This window comes from Eptesicus fuscus, chromosome 13 (assembly GCF_027574615.1).
Source record: "Eptesicus fuscus isolate TK198812 chromosome 13, DD_ASM_mEF_20220401, whole genome shotgun sequence".
Classification (NCBI taxonomy): domain Eukaryota; kingdom Metazoa; phylum Chordata; class Mammalia; order Chiroptera; family Vespertilionidae; genus Eptesicus; species Eptesicus fuscus.
The window spans coordinates 81,220,836-81,246,948 of record NC_072485.1 but is presented as its reverse complement, the minus strand read 5'-3'; the positions used below and the strand labels follow the sequence as shown (position 1 = coordinate 81,246,948).

Sequence of the window (26,113 nt, the reverse complement as noted above, 5' to 3'; positions counted from 1 at the left end):
ACAATGCAGCGCGCAGGACAAAATACAATATCACTCTTTATCTTAAAAATAGGGAGGCGGGATCCTGGGGTTAAGGACACAAAGCACCTCAGTCCCTCGGGTCGTTTAGTGTCAGTTCTACAACGGAACCTTTGGCTTCCTGGCACCCGTTGTGGCTCAATTTCCTGAAAATCTTCCAGGGTCTTCCGGCAGGCAGGCGAGGGGAGGTGCGGCAGCCTCCGTCCTCCGTCTCGGTCACGGGGCCTCGGCCAGGCCGGGGAGGAAGAGACGACTACCGTGGCAAGGAGACTTCGCTATCCAGGGCTATTTACAGGGCTCCGGCCAGGCCAGGGTCACTTCATGAACGCCACTTCTGGGATTTCACCCTTGGCCTGGGAGAAAGGCAAGGTCAGCAGAGCCAGGTTCCCCGCCCGCCCTTTCATTCCCGCCCGGTATTCCCAGACCTTACCTTGAGGTGAGTAAAGGCTTGGGCCGATCTGGTGTAGTCCCAGTTGTTGTCCTGCAAGCACCTGGAGTGAGAAAGGAAGGCCACCTCCATTAAAACCAAACGCAGCCGCCCTCATCACTAAATGCCACTTCAAAATCCATCCTATCACACACCTGCCCAAGTTCCCAACAATTCCACACAGGCTGGCACAATTAGCACCAATGAAGGTACCGGTGTCTACTGAACACCAAGGAGTACACACGGAACAGCTATCAAGACTACGCCCTGGCTGGTGCGGCCTGGCTGGTTGGAGCATCTTCCCATACACTGAAGGGTGGCGGGTTCAATTCCTGGTTGGGGGCATGGGCAGGAGGCAACCGATCCATATTTCTCTCTCTCACTGATGTTTCTCTCTCTCACTTCCTCTCTCTAAAATTAATAAAAAAAAACAAAACACTAAGGTGACTTTTATACTGATAGGGGAAGATGTTCATGCGATAAGGAAAAAAAGGTGCACAACAGCACATATAAAAGGACTTTATTTTGGCTTTCAATTTTGTTATGTTAATTTATAACCATGGGAAACTTTTTCAGACCATTATAAAATTTATTAAAAAGTATGTTTTTATTGATTTGAGAGAGAGGAAGGGAAAAGGGGAAAGGGAGAGAGGGAGGGAGGGGGAAGTGGGAGAGAGAGAGAGAGAGGGAGGGAGAGAAAGAAACATTAATGAAAGAGAAACATCAATGGGCTGTTTCCTGCATGCCCCTATTGGGGATTGAACCTGCAACCCCGGCATGTGCCCTAATGGGAATAGAACCAGGGACCTCTTGGTACATGGGACAAAGCTCAACCAACTGAGCCACACCAGCCAGGGATCTTTTTTTTATAATCAATAAAATAATTTAACTTTGAAAATTCCAGGAGCACTCATTATTCACTACCAGCTCTACCTCAGTTTACCCCCATTTGTACACATGCCCAGCACTCACTTCTGAGACCACTCGAGGTTCATGCCAGACTGCGTAGAGAATGCCTGCAGCATTTCCTGCTGCTCTGGGGACAGGGTGGGCACCGGGCTGGAGGAGGGCGTGGGCGCAGGCATGGCGAAAGCTCTCTGGATCTCGTCAGGGCTGGCGTTCCGCACAAACAACTCGTCATTTACAATGCACAGCCTTGGGGACAAACAGCGCCTTAGATAGTTGAACAAACACAGATAACCTCATCCTCCCAACATCATTACTGTTCTCACTGAAATTTCACACTCAGATTCTAAAATCCCTATAGGCCCCCCTCTCACTCTTAGCTATTACCTTTTTCATTTTATTGATATGGACTTTCCCATGGACTCCACAGACGGAATCATCTACCAAACACAGAATTATATACGTTCTGCCCAAACCACAGACAGTGCTTGCCTCCCACTTGTCTTCACGACAGATCCAGGAAGTGGACAGTTACACCAATCTTCAGATGAGGAAACGGGCCCTCAGCGAAGCGGTAGAGCCGGCTGAAGAGCCCAGTCAGTCCAACTCCTAACTCTGACTCCTCCCTGCCTTCCTGAAATTCTGAAAATACCCCGAGGACTGACTACTCCTGCCCCTCCAATTCTCACAGCACTAGAGGCCCATCTGATGAGCCCAACACTTACCCTGAATTGCTGGCTGGAACAGCAACAAACGTCCGTGTGAAGGCTCGCAAAGAATCCCGGGACTTTCCATCCACTGCAATAATAGCAAAGCCAATGACCTGAGAGTTGCTCACACTTTGTTTACAAACAGCTTCTCAAAACACTGTTGCGTTTGATACAGAACCCTCAGGGCCAGAAGGGAATGATTATGTTTGTGCAGCGCTGGGGAGTGTGAGAAGTCAGAAAGGACAGTAATAACCACCACTGCCCCACTGACAGTCTGTGTGTGACGAGCACTCTCTCAGTCACTCCACAGCGCCACTAGGAGATGGCTATTACTAGCCCCCTTTTGCAAACAGAGAATCTGAGGCTCATTAGTAATGTAAACTGCTCACACACAGGACCAAGGTTGGGACAGCAGCTCAGACCTGCCTGTGTCCTCTCAATCCTCAGGCTTTCCCCTTATCCCAGGCAGAAAAGATAGAAGAGAGGACAGGCCCAATGAAGATGGCCTGGGGGCAAACAGGAGGAGGTCAGGGAAGAGAAGATAGCTGAGACTCCAAGAGAGACTAGCTGGGGCAAGGACTGCTTCCAAGACAGGACTCCCAAGATGCTCACCTTCCTTGAAGACTCCATTGACCGAGAAGCACAGTAACGTGTTCTGGAAGAGAAGCAGCACAGTGACCACGCGGGCTCCAGCCAGAGCCAGAGCCAGAGCCCTCGTGCTTGAGGGCCCCCGAACGGCCCCTCCCCCAATTCCAGGATGTCAGGAAGAAATACGTGCTTACCGTCTGGGCACTTATGTCGACCACGAAGGAATGGATGTCGTGCTGAGTCTTGGGCAACTCGTTGAGGAAGGCAACAACGTTGAGCCGCGTGTGCTTCAGCAGCCGGAACCGCAGGGCTGCGGGAGGAGGAGAGGCCAAGGTCAGGGGCTGCCATGCACTCCACAGCCCCGACTCCTTCCCATTCCCTTCTCCCATCCTGCTTTGCTCACATCACACACTTACTCGGGTCTTTCAGTTTCTTCACATTCCTGCTATCCTTGAAGTACTCGCCCAAGTTGCTTCTGGGAAATAAGAGGAAAGGAGGTGGTGGTCAGAGCAGTGTGGGCGCTAACAGGTGCCGGCCTAGATTTATCGAGAAGCTCTGGTCCTGAGATGTGGTTCTTACCGGGCAGGGTTCTGGGGGGTGAAAGGGATGCTCAGGGAGCAGCAGGCTCCATCATGGTAGGCGTCCAGGAGCCGCTGCCGGTTCCCAGAGTCGTAAATCGCATAGTACCTGTGGGGAAGACCAGAGGGGAGGTCTGTGCTTCACAGTCTGGATCCACAAAAGGACCCAACAGCTCTCAAGAGTGAGCTGTGCTGAGGCGAGCCCACCTCTCCCCAAACCCGGGGCCCTGGATACGTACTGCTGCAAGAAGTGCAGGACCAGATTCTTCAGGGCCTCCGTGCCAAAATAGCTCCCCTGGGACCAAACAGGTATTAGGACTGCGTAACTGATCCTCTCCTCCCTACACACGTCCCAGCTCCATCCCCTTCTCACCTTGCAGGGTGGCAACGTCGTGGGGGCTTCAACGTCAAAGGCAATTGGCGGGGGTAACTCATGGCCGTCCTACAGAAAGGAAGTGAGGTTGGGAGTGTGAAATGGAGAATAAAGGCTGGGTGAGTAATGAAGTGAAAAAACTAAGAGTACGGGGACAGAGATCAAGTGTAAAAGGGACAGAGAATCCTGACAGAGCCATTTTGTCAAGAAGCATTTTTCCAGGAAGGAGGATTCTACTAGCAGACTTTGTTGGGATTTTCAAAGGGCTGCATGTCCCCAGGTTAATGGTCATACCACACATTAGGCAAGACGTTGGTGAGAGGTACTATGCTTGTTAGAAAAGCATAAAAAAAGTTATAAACTTACCAAACGTAGTAATTTGGGAAATCGTTCACGAATGGCGCTGTCAAGAACGGGACAGAAGTCAGAGGCGCTTCAGAGCCACCGTGCCTCCTGGGCTGCTCTAGGAGCAAATACATCAACGCCCGAGGGACAGCCCCTCCCACTTCACTCCCCCTCCTCCCGCCTCTGAGCTCCAAGAAGCACGGCCCCACTCCCCGCCCGGGGCGCCCAGAAACGGCTCCTTGCAGGCTGACTCTCTCCTCTGCTGACCCCGAGTGCCGCCGAGCAGCGCTCTCAGCCCAGGCTTGAAGCCCAGGCCCTCCTTTCCCTCCCTGCCCCCTTACCTTCTACCTACTCACCTGTGCAGCCCCGGGAGGAGGGAATGGGGTGGGAGCCCAGGGGCTCCGCTGCCTCAACAGGTATCCATCACTTCTGCCAGGTCTGGCTGTGGCCAAGACCAGACACACCACAGGGATGGCATGGGATGTTGGGGCAGGGAGATGAGCCAGGCGGGGATCAAGAGGGAAGGCCAAGGAGAAGTGAGGGAAGGGAAGAGAGAAAGGTAGGATGGGACAGGGCCAAGGGAGAGATGGGGAGATATAGGGGAGTAGAGAGAAAAAGAGAAGAGAAAGCAGAAGAACTACAAGGCAAGGAAGCGATTAGAAAACAGAGGAAGAAGAAAGGGAAGAAGGCAGCACCCTGACACAGCCCTTTCCTTCAGCTGCCCGTTCCCTGTGGTCCAAGGTAGAAATGGGAAACAAGTCCTGTTGCAGTGAGAGGGCAGCTGCTGTCGGCCAAGTCTCTGTCGGTCACCTGGGTCCCGATCTGAGCTGGGCGTGGGAAGCGAAGCAGCCATGGGGGCAGGAGACCTCCCTCAGAAGGGGTGAGGGTTCAGGCCCCTCCAAAGTTGGGGGGGTGAGGATCTGTGCCCCACCTCTGTTGACCCCCAAGTTCTCTCCTGCTGGCCCCTCTGCGACTGTGCCTGTCTTAGGTTGTTCCTTCCCATGAGGAATCTTACCCGTCTCTGGCTAACCAGCCATCCTCCGGGGCCAAGCAGGGTGATGTGAGGTGTGCGAATGAGGGAGGGGCAGCGCCCCCCCTGCAGGAGGTTCAGTTCTGTCTCCTTGGTAGCCTATGCCCCCGTGGCCTCCACGCCCAGCACCTGCCTTGGGATCCCCTCGCCTGCTGGCGGGGCCCCGGCTCTGATCACAGATCTTGGGGAACCCAGGTTTCTTCTCCAGGGAGGGCCCAGCTCACACCATTGGGCGAGAGACAGATCCATGGTACCAGCCACCACGAGGCCTCAACCTCAGCATGAACAGAAAGCCCAGGCAACAGCTGTGGGCAATGGATTGTGAGAAGAGGGTCCCTCTTGGCGAAAGGGCAAGAGGGGCCAATATAGGACAAAGGAGAAACGACCTATCAGCACGTAGTCCCAGGGACAGGGCTTCCTCAGCCCAGGATGTCAGGCTCTCGGCACAAGACACCACCATGTTTGGGGCATATACCAGACACCCCCCAGTCACGGCAGAAAAGGGGAGGTGCCCTTCCTGGAACAGTAGGGTAGGGAGATTCTAGAAAAGGCTATGTTCAGGAGAGAAGGAGAAAGGCCATAGAACCAGCAAACAAGTAGTCAGATTAAAAAAAAAAAGAAAGGAAAGGAAAGGAAAGATGTGAGGCAAAGCTGGGACATAGAGACAGACAAAAAGGAGGCACGTGTGATCCTCCCAGTGGACAGGTGGTTCCAGCTCAGGGCTGCACATCTGCTGCAGACGGCACTGGTCAGGGTGCGCTAACTCGGCCTCCCAGGGGTGACGGTCCCCAGGAGGGAGACAGAGGCCACAACTGACCTGATGTAGGTGGATTGGTCTCGGAAGGTGTCACACAGCGTGTTTCCTTCGAGCCATAGCTCTTCTAGCTTCAGCCCTTTTATCTTGTCCAATTCCCGCTCAGATTTCAACTGCAAAGGATGGGGAGAAAAGGCAGGGAAGAGACCCTAGTAAAGAGAGCCAGGTAGATGCCCACACCGCAGCCTCCTCATCTCTGAAATTCCTTCTTTTGCCTCCTGCCACCACCAGGCAAGTCCTCTTCACCCTCTGCCTGCCTCTCCCAAACACAACGCATTCCGGTCTCAATTCTCACCTCGTTGCCAGAGAGGTTTAGGATCTTTAGGTTGGGTGCTTTCTGCACAATGCTGGACATGTCATCCAGCCTATATAGCTTGTTACTGCTCAAGTTCAAGGACAACAGCTGTGGGGAGAGAAGAGTTTAGAGGAAGCATCACCAGAGAGGGGATCACAGACAAACGTGCCTCCGAACCACTATCTATAACACCTGCTTCCTCCTGCCTAGTAACGGGACCAAGGCCTCACCTCAGGGATATTCTCCTCAATGATTCGCAGGGTAGCCGCCATGCAGCCCCTACGATTCAGGACAACATCAATGTTCTGGTCCACCAAGTCTTCAGGAGAGAAAGGCAAGTGTGAGCAGGTTTGCCTAGGCCAGCATTAGCACCAAACCACTCAAACCTCCCGCCTCAAAGATCCCTCTGTCCCCCGCTATCTGAGAACTGCTGCCAGCAATACCTGGGTCTAGACGGAGGCCCTTGAGGTCAAGCGCTTGTTGGGAGCCATCGTATCGTTTGCTCATGATCAGCTGCAGAGGAAGAAAGGCTCCAGTGGTTACTGGGGCTGTGCATTTGAGGGGAGGGACACGGGGATGTGAGAGAACCGCTAGGACTGAGGAGGAAACACATGGGACTTGAACCTGCCTCACCTTTAGCTGCTCGACTTGCTCTGGCTTCAGTTCGTTCTGTACAGTAAGGGGCGGAGGAGAGGAGTTGATGATGATAGATATCTGCAGGGAAGACATAAAGGAAGGGTGGACTCCAGGGAAGCCTAAGTCCCAGGATGAAGACCTGGTACCCTGAGTACCAGTCCCCGCCTCCAGCCAAGCCCTTTATACACACCCTTCGGTTGTCCTGATCCAGAATCTTACAGTTGACAGCCTTTATTGCAGAGGCAGTGCTGGCATCCTCAACAAAAAACTGGGCCCGTGTGTTTTCGTAGTGAAACTGCAAGAAAAAACAAGAGCAGCAGACGTGGAGCCCAGTCCCCTTGGCCCCCCTGGCCCCTCAGACAGCCACTCGGGCCGTATCTCACCTCAATGGGGGTGAAAGGGACACTGCATTTGCTCTGAATCATACTTAGGAGCCATGACTTCTCATATTTCCTGCCATAAGGAATCTACATGAGAGAGAGAGAAGGGAACAATATGTAACTAAGGCTAAAGAGCAGATCCAATCTAGTGCTCCTTCATATAGTTTTCTAAGCTTGAAAAGATTTCCTAAAGAAAACACCATTTAGCCAGTCTGGTGTGGCTCAGTGATTGATCAGGAGATCAAGGTTCGATTTCCAGTCAGGGCACATTAGGTTGTGGGCTTGATCCCGGTAGGGGGCGTGCAGGAAGCCGCCGATCAATGATTCTCTCTCATCATTGATGTTTCCATCTCTCTCTCCTTCTCCCTACCTCTCTGAAATCAATAAAAACCTTTTTGAAAATGAAAGAAAACACCAAAAAACAAACAAACAAAAACAACAACAATAAAAAGAAAACACCAGTTAAAAGGTTTTCTAACTCAAGCCAGACATGGATTCCTCAACCTCCATCCTATCTGTTTATACTTATTATTCATCAAAAGAATCAAACTGTTGCCTGGCCAGCATGGCTCAGTGGTTGAGCATCGACGTATGAACCAGGAGGTCACAGTTTGATTCCCAGTCAGGGCACATGTCAGGGTTGTGGGCTCGATCCCCAGTGGGGGTTGCAGGAGGCAGGTGATCAATGATTCTCTCTCATCACTGATGTTTCTATCTCTCTCTCCTCCCTTCCTCTCTGAAATCAATAAAAAAGTATATGTTTTTAAAATAATCAAATTGTTTGATTCTAAAAGTCCCAAGATATTATCTATATAACTTGTCTGCCCCACAGAGAAGTCAAGAGACCCCAACCCCCACAACTTAGCTTGAGCCCAATGGAGACATCCAGGAGTTATTCCACCACCTCCCAACCAGTCACCATGCTTCCCTTGAGATGCCTCTCCTTTCCTTGCAACCCTGCCAGTCCCTTCTACTCCCTTTCTGAACCAGGTGCTCTAAGATACTGATCCTTAGGAGAAAGGATGGGTACCTGACTGTGGAGGCAACAGCTGAGAAGACTGATTTTGTGGTGTGAAGAGTAAGCACCTTCGCTCTGAGCCCAGCCCCCACCCCCCACTTCCCCTGCACCATCTACTTCCGAGACACTCACTGTAATCTTAAACCAGTTCTTCGAGGTCCCATCCTGGCTGTTGCCAGCCCCTCCTCTCTGTGGAAGAACTCTGTCTCTCCGCACAGTAACATGAATTCGGTCTCGATCATGCCAATTATCGACCCGACGGTTGGGTCGCGCAGTGTAGGGGTTGCTGTGGGGAAACCAAGAGTAAGACATCTGCGAATATTCAACCATTAAGCTGGCGCTGGCATTTCTCACTCTGGTAGGCAGGAGGACAGATGACCGTGTAAATGAAGTCACTAAGGTCAAACCAGAACAACTGCACAGGCCACAGCAGTGCTGTGCACTGAAGACTGCCGTGATGACTGGGATTGGCGGTGTGAGGGGGGAGGAGAGAGGCCATCACCCAGTCTCTGGGAGAAGTAGACTTGGGAGGCTGCGTGAAAGCAGGTCACTTACTATCGTACTCGGGGAACATCCTGGGCATCACTCATCGCCACGTCTCTGTCATCGTCCTCAAGGCGGGCCGTCCGAAGGGCAGTGCCTCCTCTTCCGGACCTGCGGTTCCCCTCGGTACACTTCCACCGGAAAGGACCCCGGCCTTTCTTTCTTCTTTGAGGGAAACTAACTCGATCATCGTGCTCTGGGGTTGGAAACAGAATACGAATTAGAAGATGCATCACTGGCCTAGCTGCCCTGCGGGGGCCACCACAGCGGCCACGCTCCACGCACACCCCTCGCTGTCCAGAGAAAGAACGCCCTCTGTGGGATGACGGCCTCGGGGAAACCACCGGGGAACTGCAGGGCTTTTGAAAGATGAAGCAGAAGCCGGAGCCAGAGAAGAGCAGCAGAGGTGGAAGGGTGTGACTCCGAGTGGAATGGACACCACGCCGACCTCTGCAAGTCACCTGCACCCGGCTTTCCCGCAGCTCCCACATCTACCTCCCCCACTGAGCAACGGATGAGGGTCTCCTCAACCCATCAATCACAACCTTGACCCCGCCTTCAGGCCACAGCGCTGCTACTGCCTCTACAGGGCAACTGCCCAGCACAGACCCGACCCACGTAAGGACTTCTTTGAAGGCCTGGCTCGAAAACTGCTGCTCGCAGGTGTGGGGAGGGAGCTCTTCGCTTCTGAGGCCAGAAGTGTCTTTCCCTCAGAAGCAGCTCCCAGCTGCAGGCTCAGGGGCAGCTGTGCTAACCCAGGTCCTCACACTGTCCTCTCCACACACCACCCTCTCGAGCCCGGTGCAGGAATGGCTCCTTAAAAAAAGACCAGGGCTCCCGAAAAGGGTCTCACGCAGTACTCTGCAAACAATGAACTTCAAGAAATGACCCTAGAAAACAAGAGCAGGTGAACAAGGCCCAGCTAAGAACTCTCCCTGCGCCAGCACGGATGCTCCAGAGGCAAGGTGATCGGTCTCATTTCACACTCACTCGGGGCACAAACTAACTCAGGAGGGTGAGGCTGTTCTACCTGCGGGGAGGCGTGGGAGACGCGGCCCGAGTTTGACTCTCCAGTTCGGGGAAGCCACGCAGGCCCGCGGCCTGGGCTGTCAGTGAGCGGCAGACCCTGCCCGGCCCAGCAGAGCCGCGCGGGGCCCTCGGGGCCACCCCCGGGCCCAGGAGACGTTCGGTCGGGCGTCCAGTTGGTGTGTTAAGTCTAAAATATTTGCCAAAGTCAAAGCCGCAGGAATGGGCAGGGCCGACCGGACGCGACAGATCACAGGCTCAGGTAGCGCGCAGGTCCTGACTCACGGAGTCCGGCCGCCGAGCTGACAGCACAGGGTCCCTGCCCGGAGCTCACAGGAACCTCGTCCCCGCACCGCCTCCCGCCGGGGCCGCGGGGCTCGCAAAGCCAGGGTTCCCGACTCGACAACTCGCCCCCGCACTCGAGTCCGGCCAGGCCGCCCGGGCTGCCTCGCCCCCCGGCCCGCGCCGCCACCGTTCCCCGCGGCCGCGGGCCCCTCGCGGCCTCCCGCCCCCGGGCTGCGGCCTAGGCCGACGCCGCCCACCGGGCCCGAGCGCCCCGCCCCGCCCTCTGAGCCGGGCCAGCACTCACCGCTGTAGGACTTCCCTCCGTCCGCCATGGCACAGCGAGAAGCCGGACGGCTCGGGCGCGGGTGCGACGCCACCGGACGTCAGAATGGCCGGGTACCGGAGGGTCGCAGCGCCCCTACGCCCGGCGCCACCGCATTTATGAGGCGAAGCGCGCGGCGCGCCGTCGACGTACCCAGATGGTGGGTGGTGCCGCCAGCAGCACCGCCCGCCGCGCGTGCGCACTGCCCGGCAGCCGGCTAGGGGCGGGGCAGCCGGCTGGGGGCGGGGCCTCCGCCGCTCGCCCTTCCCCGTTGGAGAGGTCGCCGAGCACCGGAAGGTGGCTGCTTTGCTTGGCGCCTGCTTTTATCCGCCCGCTGCTACGCCGGCACCTCCAGGGTAATCGCTGGAGAAGCCCAGGACCCCGAAAGGAACAGGGAACCGGGGCACACGAAGGGCTTCCGAGGAAAGGGAGATCCAAGTGACCGCTCACAGATCCCTGGAGGGATCCAGCCAGTGTTTGTCTCAGCTCAGCCCTCTGCCAGCTGCGGATCTATACTTTTCTTGCCTACAAATTGGACTATCAAGCCCGGCATTGTGGCTCAGTGGTTGAGCATCCACCTAGGATTCCCCGGGTTGCGGCTGGGAATCCAGTAAGGGGTGTGCAGCCTGATGTTTCTCATTTCCTCTCCCTTCCTCTTTTCTCTCTCAAGTCAGTAAAAACACTAAAAATAAAATAAAATTAGCCCAGCCAGCGTGGCTCAGTGATCGAGCGTCAACCTATGAACCAGGAGATCATGGTTCGATGTTCAGTCTGGGCGTATGCTTTGTGGCCCCAATTCCCAGAGTGGCCTGCCCAAGGCAGCCAATCAATGATTCTCTCGTCCTCTCCCTTCCTGAAATTAAAAAATAAATAAATAAATAAATAAAAATTAGATTGTCAAGAGCAGGGCCCTTGACTAATTCATGGCTTTTTTTTTTTTTTTAGCAGCTGGTTCAGTACCATGCTTGGCACATGGCAGGAGTTCAAAATATTTGTGAAATGGATTTCTGACCTATGCACCCCCTCCATGAAGTGTTGCAGAGCCAAACGATTGATTTGTCAGGCTTTAGTGAGCAATTGTCTTCACAAACCTCCCATCTACCACAGCTGTGCTATGCCAGGCCCACAGTGTGTGTCAGCTGGGTATTGAAGAGTCTAGCAAGACCACCTGCTGAACAGAGGCCAAGGGGAGAGGAAATATTAAAACGCCAGGGCTAGAAAAGGCGTGGGCTTTCCTAGACCCCCCCAAAGTCCTAGGGCCAAGCCAGTGTATGGTGACTGTTGTCTCTACAGCTTGAGCTTCCTTCGTGTTGAGATGAGGACTCCAATGACCTGATAATGATGTGGTTGTGGGTCCTGGTCAGGAATGACAAAGCATATTAACCTCTTGGAGGGTGGGTATTCCAGGTCTCATTCTCCTGTGACGGGCTTGGAGGGAACCAAGAGCCTCAGCTGGAGCTGGGAATGAATTCTTCACTTCATCTTTCACTCTTGGCAGCAGAGCTCCTGCTTCATCCAGCTCAAGGAAAAACTGGGACCAACCAGTTAGATGCAGATGAAACAGGTCCAAAAACTGCTGGAGATGGTCCTGGAAGTTGCCACCAATCGGGAATGCACAGAAGGGAAGTTGCCATGCTAATGAAGTGCTGCTGTACTTGCTTCTCCTGCCTGGAGGCCGCTGTGCACAGAGCCCAAAGCCTGGCCCCTCACAGCCAATGGCCCAACCCTTTCAGTTCTGGAACTGGGTATGGCTCACTCCGCTTGTTGCCTAGGCCCTTCGACGCTCCCACCCAGAAATGACGACATGGCTAGTGAGGCTGTCAGTCTTGCTGTAATTGGGAGAAAACAGCTGCAGCTCCTCTGGCAGACCGAGTCACCAGCAGCCAGAGTTGGGGTTGTGCAGGCAGCTGAGGTGCTCAGGGCCCCTGCCTCACACAGTGAAGAGAGGAAGAAAGAGGTCAAATTTTAACCCAGATGGGAAAGTTGGTCCCGGGGCAGTTTCGCTTCCTCTCCTCACTCTCAGGATGTGAGGAAGGGCATCATCTCCCCCTGCTGCCAGACTTCCCTTTGGGAGAGGCTGGGGAGGGTTTATAAAAATCTCCAGTGGAGACCGCCTCCTCCACTGCCCTAGGTGGCCACTGCTCCTTTCCAGCCACTTCACAGCAGAAACCAAGTCCAGAACCGTGTGTTTCAGGGCCCGAGGGTGGTGAGGGGAGGACAGGGTGGCTGGCTAGAGGCAAGGGGTAGGGAACCAGGGGCAGTGGCCATTCTTAGCAGTTCCAGGAAAACAGGGCCTTTCTCCCAAGCACCCTGCACAGGCTCAGTGGCAGCACTGGCCACCTGCCCTCCCCGGTGGGTTCCAAACCCCCACGGAGTGCCTTAGAGTGGAGAAGGTTCAGGCAAGGAAGACCACAAAGATGATGAAGAAGACAATGAGGATGAGGAAGATTTTGACCATGAGCCACCGGTTGGAGGTAACTGACTGAAAGTACTTGAGGATCTCTGAATGGGCGGCCTCCACATCCAGCTGGGCTCCCATCACGTTCTCATCAATCCTGGAGACAGGCGAGGAGGAGAGGAAACAGGACACTGGTTAGAAAGCATGCTACTGAAGCACATTCAGTGACATGGAAGACGTCACAGTGCGTAGGAGTAAACAATGTTTAAGCGTGTCTTTCCCTTCCCGCTCTGTTCCCCCGGGCATTACCTCTGCCTTGCTCTCTCCTAAGCTCCCGGGGCCCTTCTTCTGCCTCTACAACTTGTTTCCTGAGCCTACGCAGTCCAGCTGGCTCACTTCTACTTCCTCTGTAACTTTCCAAATAAACTTTGTCTTATAATTTGAAACAAAGTGTTTATATGCAGTATGATCCCATTTGTGTGTGTGTGTGTGTGTGTGTGTGTGTGTGTACGTGCGCACGCAGAAAAAGCTCTGGAGTCTGATTGGCCAGGCTCAGTGGTTGAGCATCAACCTATGAATGAACCAGGAGGTCACAGTTCCATTCCTGATCAGGACATGTGCCTGGATTGTGGGCTCGATCCCCAGTGTGGGGCGTGCAGGAGGCAGCCAATCGATGATTCTCTCTCATCATTGATGTTTCTCTCTCTCCCCCTCTCCCTTCCTCTCTGAAATCAATAAAATGATATTAAAAAAAAGAAGTTCACAGGCCATTCCAGTCAGGAAATCCTGGTTCTAAGTAAAACAGAAAGAGAAACTTAATCATATGAACAGGAAGTCAGGGGATAAGAAAAGCCCCACATTAGGAGACCATGTCTCGCCAGGGTATAGAGAAGTCTTCAGAGGAAGGGCAATCTCTTGAGAGATTGCTGACAAAAAGGAAACATTTCCCAGCCAGCCTGCATATGCAGTCCTGAAAGACAAACACAATCCTGGCCTTTGCAAAGGGAGGCCCTGGGAGCAGAGACTTTTCCAAGTTGTGAGGTTAGAAAAGTGAGTGGAGCAGGCAGTCCAGCTGGAGAGTGAGAGGAAAGGCTAGGCCGTGGCTGCAAGCCCAAGGTCCTGTCATGAGGACTGTGAGCTAATCTCTGTCCAAGTACAGGAGCCTGGATTGTACTTGATTTCCTATCTCCGTCAGAGAGGCTAAAGTATCAGGTTTTCTAGCTTTTGGCTATAATTACATTTCTCAGTGTGGATACATCTGTCATCTCATCTATATATATAAAAGTCTAACATGCTAAGTGTCCGACTGGTCGCTATGACGTGCACTGACCACCAGGGGGTAGACGCTCAACGCAGGAGCTGTTGAGCTGCTGTGACTTGGCAGCAAAGGTTCTCGGGTGACAAACCCAGAAACCAGACAGGAGGGAGCCCGATCCCTCACAGGGCCTTGCAATTCCACCTTCAGCTGTGGGTTATGTTGTTGCTGGGGCACTGTCGTACCGAATCTGGTTTACTGCACACTTGCATTTGTGTTCCACATCCTGTACAACAGCAACTTTGTAGAGTGCCCTCTCACACTCTGGGACCCCTCAGGGGATGTTGGAGAGCCGGTTTCGGCCTGATCCCCACAGGCCAGGCCGAGGGACCCCACCAGCCGAAGGGACCCTGCTCACTCCGCAGATGCTGGGAAGGGACCACAGGAGGTTGGCTCCAGCGCGTGTCCGGCCCATCTTGCCCAATCCCACCCTGCTGGCCACCTTCTAATTAATTTCCTTTCAATGTGCACGAATCCATGCACTGGGTCACTAGTATTCAATCAAGCTCACATTGGCTTTAACAAAAATGGAAAAATAATAAATGCAATCTGGCATATAAAAGATTTAAAATGGAAGTCCATGAATGAAACTAATAAAAGGGAACATGGGTGGTAAAAAAAACCTACAAATCAATAGGACACTAAGAGGAAATAGCAAGGGAGTTATAAAACGAAAATGAATGGGGCAGAAAACAATGGCTTGGGAAGGAGGGCTAAGGAAAATGGAAAAGAAAAAGTTTACATGGGGAGGAGGACAAAAGAATGTCTTACTGCTGGCTCAGTAGTTGAGCGTTGACCCATGAATCAGGAGGTCATGGGTTTGATTCCCAGTTAGGGCACATATCTGGATTGTGGGCTCAATCTCCAGTGTGGGGCGTGCAGGAGGCAGCCAACCCCTAATTCTCATCATTGGTGTTTCTGTCTCTCTCTCCTCTCTCCCTTCCTCTCTGAAACCAGTAAGAAATAAAAATAAAAAAATAGAAAGAATGAAGGTGACAACTGTGCTGTACACCTGAAACTGATATAAAATAATATTGAATGTAAACTATCATTTTTAAAATTTTAACATTTTTTTAAAGAATGAAGCCCCTGGCTGGTGTGGCTCAGTTGGTTTAGTGCCATCCTGTGCACTGAACGGTCTCTGGATTGTTTCCTGGTGAGGGCATATGCCCGGGTTTTGGGTTCAGTCACCGGTCAAGGTACATGCAGGAGGCAGCCGATTGATGTTTCTCTTTCACATCGATGTTTCTCTCTCCTTTCTCTCTCTCTCTCTTCCTTCCTCTTTCTCTAAAATCAATACAAAAACAAAAAAAGAAAGTGAAATAGAGATATTTTCAAATAGAAGAAAAGTAAAAGAACTTGTTAGCAGATCTGCACTACAAAAAAACGCTGAATTTCTGCCCTAGCCAGTCTGGCTCAGTGGATAGAGCGTTGGCCTGTGGACCAAAGGGTCCCAGGTTCAATTTTGGTCAAGGGCATGTACCTTGGTTGCAGGCTCCTACCTGGCGCAGGCCCTGGTCAGGGTACGTGCAGGAGGAAACCAATCGATGTGTTTCTCTCACATCAATGTTTCTCTGTCTTTCCCTCTCTCTTCCACTCTCTCTAAAAGATCAATGGAAAATTATCCTCGGCTAAGGATGAACAACAACAAAAAAATGCTGGAGTTCTTCAGGTTAAAGGAAAGTGATACCAGATTGAAAGTGGGTATTCAGGAAGGAATGAAGAGCATTGGAAATGGTAAAAACATGAGTAAATATAAAAGACTATTTTTTCCTTTTTCATTAAATTTTAAATACATATTTTTATAGTTTTATTGATTTCAGAGAGGAAGGGAGAGGGAGAGAGAGATAGAAGCATCAATGATGAGAGAATTTCTCATTGGCTGCCTCCTGTATGCCCCCTGCAGTGATCAAGCCTGCAATCTGGGCATGTGCCCTGACTAGGAATCAAACTGTGACCTCCCGGTTCATAGGTCAATGCTCAACCACTGAGCAACACCAGCCGGGCCATATGTGTAGTTTTAATAATAAATCTTCCCTACTAAGCTTTAAGTTCTGCAAGTGCAGGACTGTTTATCTCTTTTGTCCAAGGCTGTACCCGTATCTCTATAACCCAGTGATTTTCAACCTTTTTCATCTCACAGCACACGTAACTACTAAAAAATGTACTATATTTTTTGCCAATCTGACAAAAAAAATTTTGATTCATTCACACGAGCAGGCTATTGTTGTGTTGGCTGTTGTCTTTTTTTTAAATCCTCACCTGAAGACATTTTCTCCATTGCTTTTCAGCCATGTGAGAGACACATCGATTGGTTGCCTCTTGCACCAGCCCCCAATGGGGCCAGGAATCAAACGTGCAACCCAGGCACATGACTTTGAGCTGCCCTTGACTGGGAATCCAATCCACAACCCTTTGGTGGGTGGGCCGATGCTCTATCCACTGCGCACACTGGTCAGAGCTCTGTTGTCATTATTTTATTTGACAATCTAAGGGGAAGAAGGGTCCATGCCCCTCACTAAATAGTCAGATATTGTGTATTTTAAAAATTCTTGACTGATTGAATGAATAGTAAGTGCCAAAGAGGAAGAGCTGATAAAATGCCTTACAGCCCCAGCTGGTTTGGCTCAGTGGATAGAGCGTCTGCCTGCGGACTGAAGGGTCCCAGATTGAGGTTTCTCTCTCTCCCTCTCCTTCCTCTCTGAAATCAGTAAGAATATACATATATATTTTGAAATGCCTCTTACAGCAGCAGGGGGCTCCCTCCACCTCATCCTGTCCCTCTCTGTCCCTGCTCATTACTTTCTAGCCACGCTGGTCTATGATTCTTGAATACAGCAAGAACGTGCCATCTTAGAGCCTCAGCTGTCCACACTGCCTAGAACACTTTCTCTCTTCTTTGCATGGGTGGATCCCTCTTGTCACTCAGGTCTCCGCTTTAATCAACATCCTGGTCTTCAGAATGGCCCTCTCTGCCACCCAATCTGATGTCCCTACTAGTCAGCCACTCTCTTAACACCTCGCCCTGCTTTTCCTCTGTGCACTGCTTTCACTGCCTGAGAAGGACTTGTCAATTCTTTTCAGCAGGTGTGATGCCTTCCACACACACTCACAAAAGTTAAGCTCCACGAAAGAGAGGCTTTGCTTTTCTCCTCATTGCTGCGCCCCGCACCTGGCACAGAGCCTGGCAGGGAACAGGTGCTCCACGGAGGCAGGTGAGCGGTGGCCGGGGACGGGCAGGACCCTCCTCTCCCAACGGCTGTCCCTGGGGACCTTTAGGATGCCCACCACCCGCAGGGAGAGAAAGCTCTTCTGTCTGGGGTGAGAGAGAGAGTCTCACCTCTGAATGGTTTCTTCCTGTTCCTTAACCATGTGTGCCAACTGCTGAAAGATGCAGCCCAGCTCAACAATCGTGGACTCGATGTTCTGCATGGTGTCTGCGCGGCTCTGGATGTAGGAATCCTGCAGGGCAGAGAGCGAACATGAGCACCGGGAGTTTCTCAGGGTAGAGCCTGCCTCCTGAGGACCCCCCCAGCTTGCCGTTTCACATGGCACATTCCAAACAACCTACATACCTGCTCGTCAATGAGCTGCAGCTGCTGGCTGGTCCGAGAGTCCATCATGTCGATGGCCACATCCCCGGAGGCACGGGACTCTGACCCCAAAACCACAGCACCTCCTCCTGCAGGAAGAAGACATGGTGTGTTTTTTTGACACGGTATTTTTTTTATTGGTTAAAAGCAGTTTCAAAGCCCGCATGCTCTCGATTTGAATCCCACTTACTAGCCTTATAACCCTGGACAAGTCATTTAATAAACTGAATAAAGTGAGTGCACAAAGAATATTAGTAACTGTCATTCTTCTGAACACGATGACTTCATCCCGAACGGTGAGAACGTGGGAAACCGAGTGGGGATCAGGAACACCGTCAATAAAGCTGACCTTTGAGAGAGAAAGCTTGGCAACCTCCCTGCCCCCGTATTCTCTCACCCACCCCCTGCCCTTAGGAGAAGCCATCACAACCAGAGTAACTAAGCTGTACCCCTCAGGACTCCCCGTACGGCCTGTGACTTACCCAGGTGGTTGGGGGCCAGGGGCAGGGCTGACACAGGCGCTCGGGAGAACTGCTCCCGCCGGCTCCTCTGCTGCTTCAGGTTCTGGGGTTGGGGAAGAAACACAAAGGTCCTGAGGCTTCTGGAAGCAGGAATGTTAGGCCCCCTTCCTGTGGGCCCAGGACCCTGTCCCCCTTCCCTTGCCTTGCACCTGTCTCTCTCCCATTTCCCTCTTGGACCCTTAGCCCCCGACTCCTATCCCTCCTCCACAGACTCTACTCACCTCTGTCCTTACTTCTAAAACGGATTTGAAGTCGTTAGACATGGAAGCCAGCTTTGACTGAAGAAAAAGAGGAAGAGTCAGCAAAGGAAGACAAGACCTTCTTGCCTTCCGTCTCCCCGTGTCCCGCACCCACGTCCCACCTGCAGGGAGACCACTATGGTGTTGGAATGGGTTTGCAGGTGCCGGCCACTCTGGCTGCCCTTGGCCCTCACAAAATCCTGAAGCTGGGCGATCTGCTTGTTGAGGCTGTTGATATCCTGGTGAAAGAGCCAACAGAAAACCAGTGTCAGCCAAGGAGTCCTCGGCCCAGCGTCTCTCCCGCGTGGACACGCCTGGCAGGGAAGACAGAGGGGGAGTTACTAGCAGTTACAAGGCAGCCCAAAAGGGCCGCTGGGATTTCCCAAGCTCTGCAGTTTTGTCAGGTTCGGTCCCTGCAGAGGAGAAACAAAGAGATGAAATATGGCCTCATCGATGTGCAAATAAATGACCTGTTTACCCCTCCACCCTACTGCCCTTCTTCACACCATGATGCCAAGTTCATGGTCACAGAAACACTTAAAAGGCCAAAATCTTAACCTAGAGCATGTTAACCAACAACGCACTATGTGGTACTCAGGAGAAAAGAGGAGTCAAAAGGTAACATGGTTTTCCAAAAGCATCAATGAAACAATTCCTATTACAGAATTCCTTTTAGGCTGGCACATTTGTGAGGCTCAGCCCACCTGGTTTTCCAGATGACCTAATAAAGTCATAGATCTTAAGAAAGAAAAAAAAAAGTTTCACTGCGCCCTGTCCGGAGAGCCCAGTTGGTTTAGAGCCTCATCCCAATATGCCAAGGTTATGGGTTAGATCCCTGGCCAGGGCACATACAAGCAACAGCCAATGACTGCATCAGTGAGTGGAACAACAAAGTGAAGTTTCTCTCTCTCTCTCCCTTCCGCTCTCTAAAATCAATTTTTAAAAAAATTAGCCCTAGCCAGTTTGGCTCAGTGGACAGAGTGTTGGCCCACGGACTGAATGAAGGGTCCTGGGTTCAATTCTGGTCAAGGGTACATACCTTGTTTGTAGGCTTGATCCCCAGCACTGGTTGGGGTGCGTGCAGGAGGCAACCAATTGATAATGTCTCTCTCACATCGATGTTTCTCTCTGTCTCTCTCCCTCCCTTCCACTCTCTCTAACACTCAATGGAAGAATGTCCTCAGATGGAGATTAAATAAATAAATAAATAAATAAAAAATCTCGCAAGAATGAAAGCTGTGACTTGTTCAAGGTCACACACAAGAGAGGAGCAGCACAGCCAGGCTTCCTATACCAGACCAGAGCCTCAGCCACTCCCCAACCAGCCTGCCAAGGGCCACATTAGACAAAGGAGATGGAGGCCGCCAGAGAACGGCCAAGAAGAAGTGGGGCCCAGGGCAGCCAGCCAGAGAGGAACCAGAGGAAGAAGGAAAGGGAAGGGGAGAGAGGCCTGGAATAGTAAGTTTAAGAAATAGCCGAGTCCTAACTGGTTGCTCAGTAGTTAGAGCGTCAGCCCACGGACTAAAGGGTTCTGTTCTGACCGATGGGAAAAGGATATCCTCAGGATGAACAAACAACAAGAGAAATAGCTAGATGGAAAAACTAGATGAGACAACGTCTGCTCAGGAGGCCTACCCTAATTGTGCTGTTAGTATCTCCCCAAACAGTATCCTCGCCCCAACCCTTCTCCAGGCTCTCGGATGATCCAACAGACCGTGGGTCTGTCCCTTTGGGAAGCTGATGCAGCTCCGCATAGTCATGGGTCCCAATCTACATTCCAGGTTTTCCCCATAAGATCTCCTCTCCCAGCGTTCTAGCTTAGAAAGCGGCACCATGTCCCGCCACGGCGCCCAAGCCAGAAGCTTCTAAATCACATACCCGCACCCCCCCCAACCCACCTACCCATATACCACGACACAACCATGTTCCATTGAGCGCTTACTGTGTCCTCAGCACCGTGTAAACACAATAGCAACCTCGCGTTTGTTTGCTGTGTGTCATGTAACTTGCTAGGCAACTTCCCTCGTACTTAAACTTAACACAGGAAATGTCTCATTCCCCCTCAAAGCTATTCCCCCATCTTCCTTCTTTGCCATTTTGGTAAATGGCACCACCATTCACCAGTTGTTCAGACCAAAAACTTAGAGCCATCCTCAATTCCTCTTTCCCCTTAACCCACATGGAACCTAGAAAGAAGCCGAAGAACCAGCTGAATCTGCCCACTCACCTCCTCTACGGAGCCCATCCTCGCCCGACCGTCTGTTCTCTCTGAAAAGCTCCACGACCTCCTAAGCGGCCTTCCTTCTGGGGCTGTCCCGCTATAATCCCTTTCTACACAGCAACCAGCGTGGTCTTTTCAACCAAAGTGGGACACACAGCCCTCTGCTTACCATCTTCCAACTACATTTAAAATCCACCCAATCCCTGCCTGGCTTGCACAGATGCTACGTGGTCTGCCCCCCCCCCCCCACTCCCCCATTTCTGATCTCATCCCCTCCCAGGCTCCTTCACACCTGCTATGCTGCAATCACATTAGCCTCTCTCATGTTCACCAAAGTCGCCCACACTTTAGGACCTCTTCCTCTGCTTTTCTCACTTTCTAGAAAGTGCTCCCACCATATCTTGGATGAATGGCTTTTCCCTAACCATTCAGGTCTCAGTGTCACTTGTTTACCCCCATCCTGCATCACCCCATCTAAAGTAGGCCCCTACCCTGAGTAACCCACTTACATTATTTCTTTTTAAAAAATATATATTTTTATTGATTTCAGAGAGGAAGGGAGAGGGAAAGAGAGACAGAAACATCAAAGATGAGAATCACTGATAGGCTGCCTTCTGCACACCTGCCACTGGGCATCCAGGCATGCGCCCTGACCAGGAATTAAACCGGGACTTCCTGGTTCATAGGTCGACACTCAACCACTGAGCCACGCCAGCTGGGCTTACGTTATTTCTTATTAAAAAATTTACCATTGCCTGAAATTGCCTTTTCTGTTTACTGGTATAGGGCCTAGTTTACCCACTCAGAAAGGAACTTCCCAAAGACAGAAACCACACATCTGTCTTGTTCGCTGCCCAGTCCCCAGAACCAGGCAGCCAAGTGCACTCAATAATGCGAGTGACTGGAAGATAAACCAGGGGGTCCTGACAGCCACGCTCTGAGGCAGGTACTGCTAGCAGCTCCTTTTTATTTCTAAGGGAACTGAAGCTCAGAGCCGTTAGGTGCTTAGGTCTTTGTTCTCTCCCGAGAACCAAGGGGTGGGCCTGGGATTTGAACTCCAGTCTGCCTGAATCCGGTTGTGGTTCTTGAGTAGCTATGCAGTAACACTGCGACCGTTAGTGGAACCCCCTTTTCTACCCAGCACAGCAGCTCTCGAATGTGTCTGCCCTTTGGCCTCTGCCAGAAGCAGCTTTGTCCTGGGTAACTGCAGGGTCCTTCCTAGCCTCCCTGCCCACGCAGGCTCCAGTGTTTTCTCCCCGCCTTCCGCGGTCCTCCAACCTCACAGTTCATTCTCATTAGTGTGCTGGGAGAGCACGGAATCCCACTGGAGAGACCTGTGCTAGGCCGGTGTCTCTCAGACAGAACTGGGGTCCAGGTTCTACTCGTCTTAGCGGCGCACGGCGTTCAGAGTGGGTCCGTACTCCTTGAAAAGGTCCACAACCATCTTCACAGCAGCCACCAGTCTACCCTTAAAGCTCATCCACCTCCTGCCAATGACTCATTCATTCGGTCAACAAGTACCGAGTACCTACCAAATGCCAGACACTGCCACAGGCATTTGGGGTTCACCTGTGAGCAAGCAGAAAGGAAAAAGATCTCCGCTCTTGGGGCACCTTTTTTTTTTTTCTTTTTTTCTTTTTTGAGGGGAATGAGGTAGTTGGGAGAGAACAAAGACAAACAATAAATGTAATGAGCTAATTATACAAAACACTGAAATGATTCAAGTGCTATAAAAAAGAAAACAGCCAAAACCGGTTTGGCTCAGTGGATAGAGCGTCGGCCTGTGGACTGAAAGGTCCCGGGTTCGATTCTGGTCAAGGGCATGTGCCTTGGTTGCGGGCACATCCCCAGTGGGGGGTGTGCAAGAGGCAGCTGATCGATGTTTCTCTCTCATCAATGTTTCTAACTCTCTATCCCTCTCCCTTCCTCTCTGTAAAAAAACAATAAAATATATATTAAAAACAAACAAACAAACAAAAACAGCCCTGGCCGGGCAGCTCAGTTCGTTAGAGCAGTGGTCGGCAAACCGCGGCTCTCAAGCCACATGCGGCTCGTGAGCCGAGGTTTGCCGCTCTGTTGACTGATGAGTTTGCCGACCACTGGGTCAGAGCATCGCCCTGTTAGACCAAGGTTGCAGGTTTGATTCCCGGTCGGGGCACATACAAGAACCAACCCACGATGCATGAATAAATGGAACAAATCAATGTTTCTCTCCCCTTTCCTCACTAAAATCAATCAATTAAAAAAGTAATCTATAATAATAAAAGTGTAATATGCTAATTAGACTGGACATCCTTCGGGATGAAGGTGGGGCTGCGAGGGAAGCCCGGGTCCGGGTGCCAGAGGGAAGCCAGTGCGGGCAGCCCCGGAAGGAAGGCCTACCGTTGCATCGGGCCTCTAGTGACCAAATAAATAAACGCAAACAAAGAACAGAGCAAGGTAAGGGAGATCAGAGCTTTGGGTGCTGGATTTATTAAACAGCACAATCAGGGTAGGCCTCCTGAGCAGGTGACATCTGAGCAAAGACCTGAACTTTCCCTTTTAAGAGCCATACCTCTGCACTCAGTTTTCTCTGTCTGGAATTTTCTTCACTGGCTCTATACAAGCTTTAAAACTAGCTCAGATTTGACCTCCTCTAAAAAATCTTTCCCAGTGTTCCAGACTATTTCATTCCTTTTTTAAAATCTTTATTGTTGAAAGCATAACACATGCCCCCCTTTCATTCATCTTTTTGTAAAATGTTTCCTATTCACTCAACTCCTACTCATATGGGGCTGGGTCCTCTTCTAGACAATAAACCCTTGAAGGCAGACTCTTGTCTCATGTTTGGGTTTTGTACACAGTAGGTAATAAAACGATATCTAGAGACTCAATGGACGAGCAAGAAGTTTGGGGCTAACTCCAGAAACTTGCTCTGGGCTCCATGGCAATGGAAAATGACCGAAGTGATCTGCCTGGAAATCTGGGCTCTCCTGATCGCTCGTCGCTCACCTGTTTGATGATGTAAGTTAGCTCCTCAATCTCCACTGCTTTATCGTCAAACAGGGACTTGCGCTTTGCCACTGCAGAGATAAAGAAGCCACGACGGGTGACGTCAAAGAGAAGGCTCAGGGAGTACGGTTCCCCCACCCTCTTGGGCCCACTGCCCCATCCCTGAAACACCCCAACACTCACAGATTGTCAGCTTCTCCAGCTTGGCAAATGTGTTGCTGAGGTCTTTCCCAATGCGCCTGCAAGCAAGCAGGAGGGAGAACACCGTGGGAAAGAGCGGGAGAGAGCCTATTCCCCCATCAGCTCCAGCACAACCCGTTCCAGCCCTCACAGCCAAGGCCACCACAGGCGAGCCTGCTTCTCCTCACACGGCATCAGCCGCACCGCTTCTCTCACTCACTTGGCCATGAGGGAGAATTCACTGCGCTGCCGGACGGCACGGAGAGCTGGTTTGTTTGTCTGAATTCCATTCTGAAAAGCAACGTCGAGAGGTGGAACTTGAATCCCGCTTCCCCATCACCAGCTTTCCCTGTTCTCAGCTGCCCACTACACTCTCTCTCTCTAGGACTGACGGGATTCGACCAGAGGGTCTAACTGGTGGTAGTAGTAGTAGTAGTAGTAGTAGCGGCAGTAGTAGATGAGAGCCCAGATTTGAAGACAAAGAGACCCGGGTTCAAATCTTGATTCCATCACTGAGTAGCTGGAGTGTGTGGGGCAAGTTACTTAATCCATTCTGAATCTGTATTTCCTCTCCTTACTGTTGTTGCTAAGATGAAAGGACACAGGGTTGTAAAAGTGTTTCAGCGAAATAGCTGGTACACTGTAAAGACTAAATAAATAGCTCGGGTTAGCGTTCTAGTCTTCCAACCTGGGAATCAAAGAGGGTGACTGGAAAGCATATAGGAGAGCAGGTGTTAACGAGTGCTGAGCGGTGAGAGTGTCTGAAATGACAGTCACTCAGGTCCCACCTACTTTCACAGAGTCTGGATCAAGACAAGGGAATGCAACTTTAAAAAGCACTCCAAACTGATTTTGATAGAAGTTACTCATCTAGAAAACTTCCTTCAGTTTATAGATATAAAATCAGAGCAAACTTGTGGCAGAACTATACCAGAACTGGAACTCAAAGTGGTTGTCTCTGGGCTAAAGGCTCTCTCTAGAACCTGTTCCTTACCCAAACCCAATATATCGTAGCCGCCTCTCATCCCGAGATATTCCTTCAGGACCAGCAACCCTACCCTCCAGGTTCCTCACAGGACAAAGCCTGTATGTTTGCCTGTAGGTAGCGAGCCCACCTCTTCATGGATGCCACCGCCCACTCCTCGCCTGGTCAGTTCTCCATCAGGCTCCCGCAAGAGTGCCCTCAACCAGCAGAGCTGGGACACAGCCTCCCCCAGCTCCCAGCAGAGCTCATCCCTGCCTCTCTTTCCCACTCCTGGTCCTTACCTGACGGCTCTGCAGGAATTTGCAGGCAGACAGGAACTCCTGGGTCCGATCCCGGCAGGACATGGTGTCGGGAGGGGGAGGGACCAGGGCCACTGGGGGGGGCGGAGGGGCGATGTCGCTGCTGCTACTGCCAGCAGTTGCAGGGGACAGGACCTGTGTCTTTGAGAGACCCAGGTAGACACCCTGATCCGTGTTCTTAGTCCCGTAGCGTTTCCGCGGGATCATTGAGACGCATAACCTCGGACTGTTGTGGAGGGGAGAGTGTCATTCCCAGGCCTCTTCCCCAGAAATCCCCCCCAGCCAGCAAATTCTTGTGCCCCAAAGCCAGCCGCAGATCCTGGGGCCGGCCGGCCACAGGCAGGGCCCCACTTCCTCTCCGGCCTAAGCCGCTCCCCTCCTCACTCTTCTTCCAACTTGGCTCGGGCAGCCGGAGCGCGGGCCGGGGGCCCTGAAGCAGAGACAGGGCCAAAGGCAGGACCCGCGGCCCCCAAGCTCCAGCTCGGCCTGTGCAACTGCCCCAGGCCCTCACCGGGCCCTCTGGGATCCACGGGTTCCTTCCCCGCCTCAGGGAGAAAGGGTAACGGACCTTCCGAGGGGGGGACACACTCCGGTGGGCGGAGGGGGAGAAATCTCTGGGTGTTTATTTGAAACAGGAAGTCCCACCCCCACTCAAGCTCCGCCTTCTAGGGCACTGCAACTAACGATTAGCTAATGCCGACGTCCTTCTTAATAGAGGCTTTCCTGATTGGACACCGAGGTATTCGCTCACCCGGAGTCCGGCCGGCAAGACTTGTCCGCTCGCCCCTGGTTTCCTTCCCCCCCCACCCCCCACCCGTCATCGCCCCCGGGAAGCCGCGGCCCCGAGCTGACACGGCGGCCAGACCACTCTGAGAGCAAGTCCTACCTCCTCTCCGCCGCCTGCCGCCGCCGCTGCCACGATCTCCCGGGTCGTCACCGCCTACTCCCCGGGCGCGGAAGCCTCCGAAACTCGACCAAAGACTAGAAGCCGCCACGTCACCCACACGTAGCCCCACCCCCGGGGGCTAGAGGGCGGTGCACGCCTATTCGAGCCCGGCCACCCGAGGGACACGCCCC

General features: G+C 52.2%; 2 protein-coding genes across 6 annotated transcripts; both read right to left on the bottom strand.

Moving 5' to 3' along the window:
• Positions 1 to 11: 11 nt before the first annotated feature.
• NXF1 (nuclear RNA export factor 1) lies at positions 12 to 10,775 on the bottom strand. Of its 3 annotated transcripts, XM_008160729.3 has the most exons (21): positions 10,277 to 10,480; positions 8,674 to 8,857; positions 8,251 to 8,404; positions 7,104 to 7,187; positions 6,911 to 7,015; positions 6,718 to 6,798; positions 6,528 to 6,597; positions 6,315 to 6,403; positions 6,085 to 6,192; positions 5,793 to 5,902; positions 3,967 to 4,003; positions 3,601 to 3,669; positions 3,467 to 3,522; positions 3,229 to 3,336; positions 3,066 to 3,124; positions 2,844 to 2,959; positions 2,674 to 2,716; positions 2,077 to 2,149; positions 1,418 to 1,600; positions 449 to 509; positions 12 to 371 (listed from the first exon to the last, which is right to left on the bottom strand). In XM_008160729.3, exons 1-21 carry the CDS (start codon positions 10,302 to 10,304, stop codon positions 333 to 335), a joined length of 1,857 nt encoding a protein of 618 aa, XP_008158951.1. In that variant the 5' UTR covers positions 10,305 to 10,480; the 3' UTR covers positions 12 to 332. The 3 variants fall into 3 exon arrangements, with proteins under 3 accessions (XP_008158951.1, XP_054581714.1, XP_054581715.1); XM_054725739.1 differs by lacking the exons at positions 12 to 371; positions 449 to 509; positions 1,418 to 1,600; ... (4 more) ...; positions 3,229 to 3,336; positions 3,467 to 3,522 and adding an exon at positions 4,302 to 4,383 and having other exon boundaries at positions 3,604 to 3,669; positions 10,277 to 10,775; XM_054725740.1 differs by lacking the exons at positions 12 to 371; positions 449 to 509; positions 1,418 to 1,600; ... (6 more) ...; positions 3,601 to 3,669; positions 3,967 to 4,003 and adding an exon at positions 4,012 to 4,387 and having other exon boundaries at positions 10,277 to 10,775.
• Positions 10,776 to 12,106: 1,331 nt separating this feature from the next.
• STX5 (syntaxin 5) lies at positions 12,107 to 26,043 on the bottom strand. Of its 3 annotated transcripts, none has more exons than XM_008160727.3 (11): positions 25,923 to 26,043; positions 25,019 to 25,262; positions 23,973 to 24,043; positions 23,756 to 23,811; positions 23,573 to 23,643; positions 18,483 to 18,599; positions 18,343 to 18,399; positions 18,083 to 18,164; positions 17,583 to 17,689; positions 17,348 to 17,469; positions 12,107 to 12,849 (listed from the first exon to the last, which is right to left on the bottom strand). In XM_008160727.3, the coding sequence occupies exons 2-11, from the start codon at positions 25,241 to 25,243 to the stop codon at positions 12,690 to 12,692; spliced, it is 1,068 nt and encodes a 355-aa protein (XP_008158949.1). In that variant the 5' UTR covers positions 25,244 to 25,262; positions 25,923 to 26,043; the 3' UTR covers positions 12,107 to 12,689. The 3 variants fall into 3 exon arrangements, with proteins under 3 accessions (XP_008158949.1, XP_054581120.1, XP_054581121.1); XM_054725145.1 differs by lacking the exon at positions 25,923 to 26,043 and adding an exon at positions 25,605 to 25,622; XM_054725146.1 differs by lacking the exon at positions 25,923 to 26,043 and adding an exon at positions 25,548 to 25,564.
• Between the last annotated feature and the right edge of the window lie 70 nt (positions 26,044 to 26,113).

Coding starts and splice junctions, on each gene's coding strand:
- NXF1 (XM_008160729.3), bottom strand. CDS start 10,304: ATGGCGGACGGAGGGAAGTCCTACAGCG. Junction 6,404..6,527: donor GGGCCTCCGTCTAGACCCAG/GTATTGCTGGCA, acceptor TCTCTCCTGAAG/ACTTGGTGGACCAGAACATT. Junction 2,717..2,843: donor TCGACATAAGTGCCCAGACG/GTAAGCACGTAT, acceptor CTTCTCTTCCAG/AACACGTTACTGTGCTTCTC.
- STX5 (XM_008160727.3), bottom strand. CDS start 25,243: ATGATCCCGCGGAAACGCTACGGGACTAAGAACACGGATCAGGGTGTC. Junction 24,044..25,018: donor AATTCCTGCAGAGCCGTCAG/GTAAGGACCAGG, acceptor GTTGCTTTTCAG/AATGGAATTCAGACAAACAA. Junction 17,470..17,582: donor TGCAGCTCATTGACGAGCAG/GTATGTAGGTTG, acceptor TCTGCCCTGCAG/GATTCCTACATCCAGAGCCG.